This window comes from Crinia signifera, chromosome 5, assembly GCF_055691185.1.
Source record: "Crinia signifera chromosome 5, ASM5569118v1, whole genome shotgun sequence".
Classification (NCBI taxonomy): Eukaryota; Metazoa; Chordata; class Amphibia; order Anura; family Myobatrachidae; genus Crinia; species Crinia signifera.
In genome coordinates, this window is record NC_139221.1 from 71,835,358 (window position 1) to 71,848,498 (window position 13,141).

Consider the following 13,141-nt stretch of genomic DNA (forward strand, 5'->3'; position numbering starts at 1 on the left):
CTAATACATATAGAATATATTTCCATTACAGTCTTTGTTATGTAATGAATGACTTAGTGGGAAAAGGTCAGGTTGCAGTGTGTAAAGTGTCTGCGCTGTGCTGTAATCTACCATTGGGGAAATCTCCCTCAAATCATGTGAGGCATGAGGATAATACTGTTATGCTTTAGTTCCGTAAATGTAAAATGCAATGAACCCACATTGTACAGTCCACAATGAACGACAGGCCTCTTGGAGCAATAGATTGAATTTATGATGGGAACAGTACGTCCAACTACTGGTCTACATTAAGTGATCTCGGTTTGCTTTTCCTCCCATAATATAAAGGCTTATGAAATGATCACTTGCCCTAACAATACTAATTGGCTGCACTGTTGATAAAAAATGTTAACAATTTGGTGATATCTGTGAGTAAATAATGTCGCCCATACATCCACAATCAATCAACACAATTCTGCATTGTGCTGATGATTGTTTTATAAAATCTGCAAAATCCAACATACTATCCTTGCTGTGCCGATTGTATGTTTTTAGGGCAACCATATATGTGCCTGGTGAAGGATTATCCTGGTTTATACCCTCCTTTTTCATCAGTTTCATATCCCCTTTCAGTTGTTGTTTTGTTGTGTTTATGTGTGTTTTAAAGTGGCATTCAGTGAGTGCCATCTCCATGATTCAAATGACATTGTTTTAAACCAAGCAATGATAAATACTGATGTATATAAATGTGTTCTTTTTCAGTCACGACCTATACCTTCGCACCTCACCTCCGCTGTAGCAGAAAGTATCTTGGCCTCAGCCTGTGAGAGTGAAAGTAGGAATGCCGCCAAGAGGATGAGACTCGACAGGCAGCCGGTAATGATTTCCCGCAATCACTATCACATATTACAGTCTAATGATAATGGTGTCAACTTTTTTTCTTTTTTATTAAATGTACTTATTGGTCAAATCATGTGTAACAAACAACAATATAGGGTAATATCCTATTAGCAGTTGTGCTTCACCGCTTGTAATATGTTCGGCATCAGGGCTAATAGCATAGCCCCCGCCGGCTATGCTAATCCTCGATAACCGGCCATTGGGATAATCCTCGATAACACAAGTTCGGGGACATAACAACAGCAGTTATTAATCAAGATATTTGGCCATTTCTATTGGATTAAAATACATTGGGGCTTAAAGGATATCGGTGATAGGTATCGGTGACTATTATTGGGCCATCGACCCTAATTAGGTTGACAGTCAATAAATCAAATGGTCAAGAGGGTCGTGAAATCAACATGGAAAAGATAGGTGAAAAGGTCTACAGGTAAAAAAGGTCACAGTCAAAAGGTTGACATGGAAATGGCTAACACAAAAAATATCGACTCAATGTTTGCAATATACCACATTGGCACACAAGTATAGGTGTTATCTTTTGTATAATGCTATACCAGATTGCAAAGGTTCTTTGTGGGCTGTATGATACAGTGACCCAGCAATGTTGGTCTGGGGTCAGGAGGATGGGAAAGTGAAGATAGAGAAAACATGTGAGGATGATGGAGTTGATTTGCAGATGAAGAACATCTAGCGAGAAGGATTAGCCTTGCAGCTGCGTTCAGGATGGATTGTAGTAGTTAGAGTCTCTTTTTGGTAAGACCAGTAAGAAGACTATTATAATAATAAATGCAGTAGATGAGGGCATGGGTTATAATTTTTGGAGTGTCTGGTTTAAGGTATTGTCGTATTTTAAATATGATGTTTATACACGTGGCTTGATTTTGAGACAGATTGAATGTAAGGGAACAAAGGACATACAGAGACAAGGATGATTGATTGTTGTGTACTATTGGGCAGTAGGAATATAATTAATTCTGTTTTTGAAATATTCCGTCTGAGGTGGCGAGATGACATCTAAGATGAAACGGCAGACAGGTATTCAGTGACACGGATCAATACAGATGGGGACAGTAGGATAGCTAGATTTGAGTATCATCCATGTATAGATGATACTGAAATATGAAAGAGCTGATTAGTTTGCCAGGAGATGTGGTATAGACTGAGTAAAGCAGAGGACCTAAGACTGAGCCCTGAGGTACTCCAACTGACAGAGGTAGCGAAGAGGAGGTGGAATTAGAGGAAAGAACAGTGATTAGATAGGAAGTGTTCCGCATCGCTCGCCATGCCTCACTCTGCTACCACTGTGCTCGGCACAGCTTACTATTGCCAATCACAGCACATGTGGATGGTAACAGATGATAAACATGAAAATTAACAAAACAATACCTGTGTCAACCATTATCATGTCAATCATTCAAACATGTTGACCTTTTGTACCTGTTAACCTTAAGCACTGTCAAGTTTGGCCTTTTGTTGGCCAGTTTACATGTTGGCCTTTTGACTGTGTCATCAAAATCCATGTTGATTATATAGAGTCGGCATATTGACTGTCAACCGAATTAAGGTTGCCTATCATCTGGATACCCTTTCTTTATTGTCTGCTTCAGGTGTGCCCCTATAATTGTATTGCTTGAATTCCTCCTACAGTATTTGTAGACGCTGAAAATGCTACAACAGAAAAACCTGGCCCAGATACTAATCCTTGTACATGACTGTAACTGCAAATGCCTTGTAACAAATAAGGTGATAAATGTGCTCTCTATGGTAGAATATCGGGGAGACCTGATTTCACAGCCTCCAATTCGCAGTTTCCAGTGTTCAGTAAAGCCACCCCCCCCCCCCCCCAACTATAGTGCAATCCCGCATTGCAAATGAATGCGCTTGCGGTGCGAATTTATCGCCATATTTTTGCACTGGGTACGAGTCATAGCCAGAGACTTACTCGGCGGTGCAATGGAAAATGGCACATCCGGCCTGCAGCTGACGTCACACAGCCTCCCCTAAAATGCTCCTGCACAACTAGCATTTTCCCGGACACTCCCAGCATTTTGCTAGGAACGCCTGCATTTTTGTTTTCACTCCCACTAAACGTCCGGTTTCCACCCTCAGAATCCTACTTCCTGTCAATCACCTTGCTAATGGCTTGCGGATAGAAAAATTTGCAGGATTTCCTCGCAGGATGGCCTCATGTATGCATGCTACAGGCTGTACGCATGTGCAGTGTATCGGCCGGCCTACAAATTTGCGGCCGTGTGATCAGGTCTGAATTAACCCCATTGTTTCAAAGGGTGCAGATTATTAGACAGTGTTTAGATAGAGAGTCAATATGTCTACCACAAAAGGTTGACATGCAATAGGTTGACAGGTTCACAAGGTTGACAGGGTCAAAATGGGGATGGTAAACAGTCAAAATGTTGGCATGAAAAAGTAGACAAAAAAAGGTAGACATGATTTTTTCAGTTTTTTTTTATATTCATGTCGACATGGACCCCCAATTACTGTAATGCGCATGCTCACCATCGGTCTTGCTCAAAGCCTCACTATGTTCGGCACACTATTCCTCTATGCCGATATGGATGTTGAAGTAAGAGCAAGGAGTTTTTTTTTAAAACACCTCATGTCACCCTTGTCATGTGTCTACCTTTTTAATGTCGACATTTTGATCATGACAATATTTCAACTCTGTTGACCTATTTTTTGTTGACCTTTTGACCCTGTAGACCTATTGCTTTTGGTGTAGACCTATTGACCATCTTGATACTGTAGCTCCATCAACCGAAACCAGTTTCAAATGATTAGGTTGGTCTCACAGCATCAGCTTATTTTCTGTATGACCACTTGTTTCTGTCTCCTACTGCCAATCTGCTTCTAAAATGGTTGAGTTGATATTCAGAAATGGCATGCTTCATAGCCTAATTCGCTGTATGTTGAATCATGGTCATAACGTAGTCCGGGCTTTTACAAATGTCAATGTTTAAAAGCAAACTTTGTAAACTTCAGAATAAGGACACTCACGTAGCAAAGCACCCGAAAAGGGGGCGTGGCTTATGCAAATTAGCCGTACCTGCATTTTCCGCCGCGAATAGACACTGTGCACATGCGTACAGGCATGTAGACTTTCACTTGTACATTCTATATGTCGGGATTTTGACCCTGTCGGGATTTTAAATGTCGGTATTTTGTCCGAGTCGGCATATTGACTGTGAACCGAATTAAGGTTGCCTATCATCTGGATACCCTTTCTTTATTGTCTGCTTCAGGTGTGCCCCTATAATTGTATTGCTTGAATTCCTCCTATTTGTAGACGCTGAAAATGCTACAACAGAAAAACCTGGCCCAGATACTAATCCTTGTACATGACTGTAACTGCAAATGCCTTGTTACAAATAAGGTGATAAATGTGCTCTCTATGGTAGAATATCGGGGAGACCTGATTTCACAGCCTCCAATTCGCAGTGGCCAGTGTTCAGTAAAGCCGCCCCCCCCCCCCCCCCCCCAACTATAGTGCAATCCCGCCTTGCAAATTAATGCGCTCGCTGTGCGAATTGATCACCATATTTTTGCACTGGGTACGAGTCATAGCAAGAGACTTCCTCGGCGGTGCAATGGAAAAAGGCACATCCGGCCTGCAGCTGACGTCACACAGCCTCCCCTAAAATGCTCCTGCACAACTAGCATTTTCCCGGACACTCCCAGCATTTTGCTAGGAACGCCTGCATTTTTGTTTTCACTCCCACTAAACGTCCGGTTTCCACCCTCAGAAGCCTACTTCCTGTCAATCACCTTGCTAATGGCTTGCGGATAGAAAAATTTGCAGGATTTCCTCGCAGGATGGCCTCATGTATGCATGCTACAGGCTGTACGCATGTGCAGTGTATCGGCCGGCCTACAAATTTGCGGCCGTGTGATCAGGTCTGAATTAACCCCATTGTTTCAAAGGGTGCAGATTATTAGACAGTGTTTAGATAGAGAGTCAATATGTCTACCACAAAAGGTTGACATGCAATAGGTTGACAGGTTCACAAGGTTGACAGGGTCAAAATGGGGATGGTAAACAGTCAAAATGTTGGCATGAAAAAGTAGACAAAAAAAGGTAGACATGATTTTTTCAGTTTTTTTTTATATTCATGTCGACATGGACCCCCAATTACTGTAATGCGCATGCTCACCATCGGTCTTGCTCAAAGCCTCACTATGTTCGGCACACTATTCCTCTATGCCGATATGGATGTTGAAGTAAGAGCAAGGAGTTTTTTTTTAAAACACCTCATGTCACCCTTGTCATGTGTCTACCTTTTTAATGTCGACATTTTGATCATGACAATATTTCAACTCTGTTGACCTATTTTTTGTTGACCTTTTGACCCTGTAGACCTATTGCTTTTGGTGTAGACCTATTGACCATCTTGATACTGTAGCTCCATCAACCGAAACCAGTTTCAAATGATTAGGTTGGTCTCACAGCATCAGCTTATTTTCTGTATGACCACTTGTTTCTGTCTCCTACTGCCAATCTGCTTCTAAAATGGTTGAGTTGATATTCAGAAATGGCATGCTTCATAGCCTAATTCGCTGTATGTTGAATCATGGTCATAACGTAGTCCGGGCTTTTACAAATGTCAATGTTTAAAAGCAAACTTTGTAAACTTCAGAATAAGGACACTCACGTAGCAAAGCACCCGAAAAGGGGGCGTGGCTTATGCAAATTAGCCGTACCTGCATTTTCCGCCGCGAATAGACACTGTGCACATGCGTACAGGCATGTAGACTTTCACTTGTACATTCTATATGTCGGGATTTTGACCCTGTCGGGATTTTAAATGTCGGTATTTTGTCCGAGTCGGCATATTGACTGTGAACCGAATTAAGGTTGCCTATCATCTGGATACCCTTTCTTTATTGTCTGCTTCAGGTGTGCCCCTATAATTGTATTGCTTGAATTCCTCCTATTTGTAGACGCTGAAAATGCTACAACAGAAAAACCTGGCCCAGATACTAATCCTTGTACATGACTGTAACTGCAAATGCCTTGTTACAAATAAGGTGATAAATGTGCTCTCTATGGTAGAATATCGGGGAGACCTGATTTCACAGCCTCCAATTCGCAGTGGCCAGTGTTCAGTAAAGCCGCCCCCCCCCCCCCCCCCAACTATAGTGCAATCCCGCCTTGCAAATTAATGCGCTCGCTGTGCGAATTGATCACCATATTTTTGCACTGGGTACGAGTCATAGCAAGAGACTTCCTCGGCGGTGCAATGGAAAAAGGCACATCCGGCCTGCAGCTGACGTCACACAGCCTCCCCTAAAATGCTCCTGCACAACTAGCATTTTCCCGGACACTCCCAGCATTTTGCTAGGAACGCCTGCATTTTTGTTTTCACTCCCACTAAACGTCCGGTTTCCACCCTCAGAAGCCTACTTCCTGTCAATCACCTTGCTAATGGCTTGCGGATAGAAAAATTTGCAGGATTTCCTCGCAGGATGGCCTCATGTATGCATGCTACAGGCTGTACGCATGTGCAGTGTATCGGCCGGCCTACAAATTTGCGGCCGTGTGATCAGGTCTGAATTAACCCCATTGTTTCAAAGGGTGCGGATTATTAGACAGTGTTTAGATAGTCAATATGTCTACCACAAAAGGTTGACATGCAATAGGTTGACAGGTTCACAAGGTTGACAGGGTCAAAATGGGGATGGTAAACAGTCAAAATGTTGGCATGAAAAAGTAGACAAAAAAAGGTAGACATGATTTTTTCAGGTTTTTTTTATATTCATGTCGACATGGACCCCCAATTACTGTAATGCGCATGCTCACCATCGGTCTTGCTCAAAGCCTCACTATGTTCGGCACACTATTCCTCTATGCCGATATGGATGTTGAAGTAAGAGCAAGGAGTTTTTTTTAAAAACACCTCATGTCACCCTTGTCATGTGTCTACCTTTTTAATGTCGACATTTTGATCATGACAATATTTCAACTCTGTTGACCTATTTTTTGTTGACCTTTTGACCCTGTAGACCTATTGCTTTTGGTGTAGACCTATTGACCATCTTGATACTGTAGCTCCATCAACCGAAACCAGTTTCAAATGATTAGGTTGGTCTCACAGCATCAGCTTATTTTCTGTATGACCACTTGTTTCTGTCTCCTACTGCCAATCTGCTTCTAAAATGGTTGAGTTGATATTCAGAAATGGCATGCTTCATAGCCTAATTCGCTGTATGTTGAATCATGGTCATAACGTAGTCCGGGCTTTTACAAATGTCAATGTTTAAAAGCAAACTTTGTAAACTTCAGAATAAGGACACTCACGTAGCAAAGCACCCGAAAAGGGGGCGTGGCTTATGCAAATTAGCCGTACCTGCATTTTCCGCCGCGAATAGACACTGTGCACATGCGTACAGGCATGTAGACTTTCACTTGTACATTCTATATGTCGGGATTTTGACCCTGTCGGGATTTTAAATGTCGGTATTTTGTCCGAGTCGGCATATTGACTGTGAACCGAATTAAGGTTGCCTATCATCTGGATACCCTTTCTTTATTGTCTGCTTCAGGTGTGCCCCTATAATTGTATTGCTTGAATTCCTCCTATTTGTAGACGCTGAAAATGCTACAACAGAAAAACCTGGCCCAGATACTAATCCTTGTACATGACTGTAACTGCAAATGCCTTGTTACAAATAAGGTGATAAATGTGCTCTCTATGGTAGAATATCGGGGAGACCTGATTTCACAGCCTCCAATTCGCAGTGGCCAGTGTTCAGTAAAGCCGCCCCCCCCCCCCCCCCCCCAACTATAGTGCAATCCCGCCTTGCAAATTAATGCGCTCGCTGTGCGAATTGATCACCATATTTTTGCACTGGGTACGAGTCATAGCAAGAGACTTCCTCGGCGGTGCAATGGAAAAAGGCACATCCGGCCTGCAGCTGACGTCACACAGCCTCCCCTAAAATGCTCCTGCACAACTAGCATTTTCCCGGACACTCCCAGCATTTTGCTAGGAACGCCTGCATTTTTGTTTTCACTCCCACTAAACGTCCGGTTTCCACCCTCAGAAGCCTACTTCCTGTCAATCACCTTGCTAATGGCTTGCGGATAGAAAAATGTGCAGGATTTCCTCGCAGGATGGCCTCACGTATGCATGCTACAGGCTGTACGCATGTGCAGTGTATCGGCCGGCCTACAAATTTGCGGCCGTGTGATCAGGTCTGAATTAACCCCATTGTTTCAAAGGGTGCGGATTATTAGACAGTGTTTAGATAGTCAATATGTCTACCACAAAAGGTTGACATGCAATAGGTTGACAGGTTCACAAGGTTGACAGGGTCAAAATGGGGATGGTAAACAGTCAAAATGTTGGCATGAAAAAGTAGACAAAAAAAGGTAGACATGATTTTTTCAGGTTTTTTTTATATTCATGTCGACATGGACCCCCAATTACTGTAATGCGCATGCTCACCATCGGTCTTGCTCAAAGCCTCACTATGTTCGGCACACTATTCCTCTATGCCGATATGGATGTTGAAGTAAGAGCAAGGAGTTTTTTTTAAAAACACCTCATGTCACCCTTGTCATGTGTCTACCTTTTTAATGTCGACATTTTGATCATGACAATATTTCAACTCTGTTGACCTATTTTTTGTTGACCTTTTGACCCTGTAGACCTATTGCTTTTGGTGTAGACCTATTGACCATCTTGATACTGTAGCTCCATCAACCGAAACCAGTTTCAAATGATTAGGTTGGTCTCACAGCATCAGCTTATTTTCTGTATGACCACTTGTTTCTGTCTCCTACTGCCAATCTGCTTCTAAAATGGTTGAGTTGATATTCAGAAATGGCATGCTTCATAGCCTAATTCGCTGTATGTTGAATCATGGTCATAACGTAGTCCGGGCTTTTACAAATGTCAATGTTTAAAAGCAAACTTTGTAAACTTCAGAATAAGGACACTCACGTAGCAAAGCACCCGAAAAGGGGGCGTGGCTTATGCAAATTAGCCGTACCTGCATTTTCCGCCGCGAATAGACACTGTGCACATGCGTACAGGCATGTAGACTTTCACTTGTACATTCTATATGTCGGGATTTTGACCCTGTCGGGATTTTAAATGTCGGTATTTTGTCCGAGTCGGTATTTTGACCCTGTCGGGATTTTGACTGCAATCTCATATAGGGCCATATGTATCAAGTTTCAAAAAGTGATAAAATGGAGAGTGATAAACAACCAGCCATTCAGCTGCTAACTTCCATGTTACAGGCTGGGTTTGAATAATGAGAGGTAGGAGCTGGTTGGCTGGATGTTCATCACTCTCCACGTTATTACTTTTGAAGCTTGGTACATCTGGCCCACATTCTGGATTGCAGAATGACACAGCGTCTATTCTGTCAGATTGGGGGGGGGGACTCCCAACTCCCAACTCCCCCACCGCGGCGGAACACTGCTGGAAGCGGGAGGGACAAGGGAATGTCCACAACAACAGGTACATTCCCGCATTTAGCTGGACAGTTGGGAGGTATGTAATTTGAAAAAAATGTGCGGTCCTGACTTATATCCCATATAAGGATCAAAAAGCAATGATAAGCCAGGTGTAATGGGTAAGCATCTTAATAAAGCAAGGAAAGGTACTACAGTATATCAGTTATAGGCAGAATGTCACTGCCCGTTTCATTGATCTAGATTCTGTACATTCCATATTCTCTCTAAACGTTTTCTCCTAAAGTGTACTTGAAGATAAGACGGCAGTGTGATGACTCACAGCTTATGCAGCGCATTCATGATTCTTTTCACAAAACCTAGAATTAGAACCGTATAAATGGGTCAGTTATACAATGACTCACCAGACCAAGCATTCTATCTAAATAATACATAATGCAATTACAAATGTACTTGTCTAGCAGCGTGAGACAAACTTTCCCCAAACCTTGTATGCAAAACAATTCTCACTTTAGTGGAATTGCTGTGTCTATGCTAGATATATTAGAAGAGATTCAAAGAAACACAGATTTTAATATAGCTGAATGGCTATTGGGTTGAAGCTTTAGGCAATATGCAGATTAGAAGTTGCTGTCGTCAGTGGGCACAGTAAGGTACAAAATCTAAGACATACAATATTTGTAAATTAGTGACAAGCTGGGTTTACATTATTAAACCATCTGGGGGTTACAGATTGTATATTCATGACCACTATACTTGGTGCCGCTTGGGCAAACAAGTCACAAACTGTCATTCTGCAATCCAGAATGTGGGCCAGATGTACCAAGATTCAAAAGTAAGAACGTGGAGAGTAATGAACATCCAGCCAATCAGTTCCTACCTCTCATTATTCAAACCCAGCCTGTAACATGGAAGTTAGCAGCTGAATGGCTGGTTGTTTATCACTCTCCATTTTATCATTTTTTGAAACTTGATACATCTGGCCCTATATGAGATTGCTGGTTACTCTGCCTGGGCCAGCCTGACCGTCTGCGTTGGTTTAGGACTGCAGGCAGAGTGTTGGCTCAGGACAGTAACAGGACTGACATAATATGTGTACATAAGAAACATTCATTCTTAGGACTGTCCTGTATTGCTGCATAAATAGACTACACCACTAGACCGTTGTACATCCCCATTCATTTGTATCTGTTGAGTTGAATATGGATATAAGGTTTAGGTGGAAAGAAGGTTGTGACCCTGAGGTGTACCAATGATTGTTACAATTCTATTTAATTATTGGCATAACTGCAGTCTTACTTCAGCAGTCTAGTACTGCATGATAAAACTGGTCTGTATCACACAGTGGCAGCTCCTCAGCCCCCCGCACCCCCCACCTCCGCAGCTCTGGTGCTGGCTGTCCTCTAGCCAGGCTCCATGAAGCAGCAGGACAGACACAGCAGCAGCCCAACCCTGTGGGGAGGAGTTCGGCATGTACAGAGCTGGAAACTCCTCCCCCTCTTGGGCTGCCAGTACACGGAGTAATGACAGCAATAGCTTCCAACAGGAAGCCATTCTGTTCAAATCGCCAGAGCTACAGTGCTTCTATGGGCTGCTGTCTGTGCAGCCCAGAAGCAATTCACTGCAGTGAGCATGCCCAGACTTCAGTGAGTCACTCAGTGTGATGCAGCTGAAGGAAGGTATGGATTGCACCAGAGAGGTGCATGGAAGTTTATTTTAATAATATTTGTGTGTATATATTTGTAAAGGAGTATCATTTTGTGTACTTTTATTAATATTAAAGTTATTAAGTGTGTATTTTGCTCTGTTACCTGTGTTTGTGTGCATATGAGTACATCATGTATTTATACTGTAGTACATGCATACAAACACTAGTACAGCGCAAATCAAACTAAGAACCTGCAAATAATTAATGACTGTTTGCAACGAGCAGTACCCGGGAAATTGCAGCGCTCCTTAAGTCTAAAGGCGGCCATACATCACAAAGATATTGTTCCCAATCATACAATCTCAATCAAAAATAGATTTTTCGTACTTGAATACTTTTGATCCTAGTAGGCCAGCCCTCTATTTAAATGAAGCTTCAATCATACAGCAGATGGATTGTATGAAAGGTTGTGAGTGCATTGTGTGTCCAAAAACCACCAAGGACTGCCGGGTAATTGAAGGGAAATTGGACACAATCATGATTGTAAGACCAGTCTTTCTGATGTATGGCCACCTTAAAGGCAGGAGCCGCCACTGATCACACATGAATATTAAATATGGGGGTGGCCATCTCTGTGATGCACTGAGCCAGCTCCCGGGTGGTCTGTACATGCACGGCTAGCAATGACCACACTGCACAGTGACCTCTTCTGCGGAGAGATCGGGGGGAACCCTCTGCCCAGCCATCCATGCAATGTGTGGGCCATAGGCTACAATGGTCTACTACTACTTTCATTTATTGACTGTCTACCTAGACACTGTGGGGGAAGTTTAATAGGATGAGAGATTCAGAAAGTGAGAGATTTGGTAAGAAATCTCCAGGTTTTTTAAAGCGGCAATCAGATCACACTGATTTTGCCGTGTCCATGATCACTGCTTAAAAAAACCCTGGAGATTTCCTACCAAATCTCTCACTTTCTGAATCTGTCATCCTATTAAATGTCCCCCTGTAGATCTAATATACCAGACCCCTGATAATTTTACCTTTGATGATTCAATGGGAAGCTCTGCTCATTTTAAAATATAACCTTGACTTCTTTATCCAATACACTTAAGTCAGGACTAGCTGCTTCTACCATTACATGTTATGTTTTTATGTGTTTACTTTAGTAATCCATGGACAAGAACAATTTATACCTTTCTATGCTACTGGTTTATATCTCAGAAGAGGCCTATTTCTAAGAGACTCCAAAACCTGGGAGATCTATCATTTCTTCGATGTGGGGTAGTCTGCCCATCACCCTGTGATAGACAAACAGTAGTTGTCAGGATTCTCTGGGGTATATTCAATGCCACCTGGCGAGCTGTGACGGCAAGCAGTGCTGATAGCTCGCTGTCACAGCTCACAGGTCAGTAATTAACTGACCCCCCCCTGCACCCTCTTTTTACAGCGAGGTGGAAGCGGGCTCCCTGCATTAGCCAAGAACCTCACCGTTCGGGGGAATCCTCGCCATCCTCTGACAGCAAGGATTCCCCCAGAACATGGAATAGGGCAAGCAGCCGGCGCAGGGGTTAAAAGGAGAGGATGGTCGAAAGAAAGCCACCCTTGCCGCAGACAGCCCCTCGCCGGCAGCATTGAATACCGCCCTCTGTATATAAACCATGTCCGTCGTTAAAGTCCCTCCCTGATTTAGGATTTATTACCTATGCTTTCTTGGAATGAAAATAAAACATCATGCGTTTCTGGAAGTGGTTTGCCAGCAGTAAGTTTCCGCTGTTGATACTGAGCATGTGACACACAAAGGGTGGGAGCTCTATTGAAGTTGGGATGTTGCCCATAGCACTTAATCGGATTCTATCAGTTTCTAGACGATTCTAAATAAATAGGAAGTAGAATCTGATTGGTTGTTATGGGCAACAGGTGTGGTATGAGCTGATGACAGGCAGGATACCGATGGCCATTAGACAGACATCGGAATCCCGACAAATGGAACTCCAACAGGGGGCGAGTGTTACGAAGCCCCTTGCAGGCTCACTGCGCTTGCCACAGGTTCTATTTTCCCTCTCTGGGCAGTATTCAATGAGAAAAGTTCTCCGTGTTTTATGGAGAATTTTTGCTTTGTTCGCCTTGGACGGAGCATTTTGCTCTCCAAAAGCGAGCAACCCTATTCAATG

At 42.9% G+C, this 13,141-nt stretch overlaps 1 protein-coding gene across 4 annotated transcripts in view; it reads left to right on the forward strand.

The window, feature by feature from the left end:
- The window catches only part of NOL4 (nucleolar protein 4), a 289,423-nt gene that overhangs the window by 240,833 nt on the left and 35,449 nt on the right, over positions 1-13,141 (forward strand). For all 4 annotated transcript variants that reach the window (XM_083187452.1, XM_083187451.1, XM_083187453.1 and 1 more), the window contains one exon: positions 742-855. In XM_083187452.1, the coding sequence (XP_083043578.1) occupies positions 742-855 (114 nt within the window). The remainder of the gene's footprint in view (positions 1-741; positions 856-13,141) is intronic.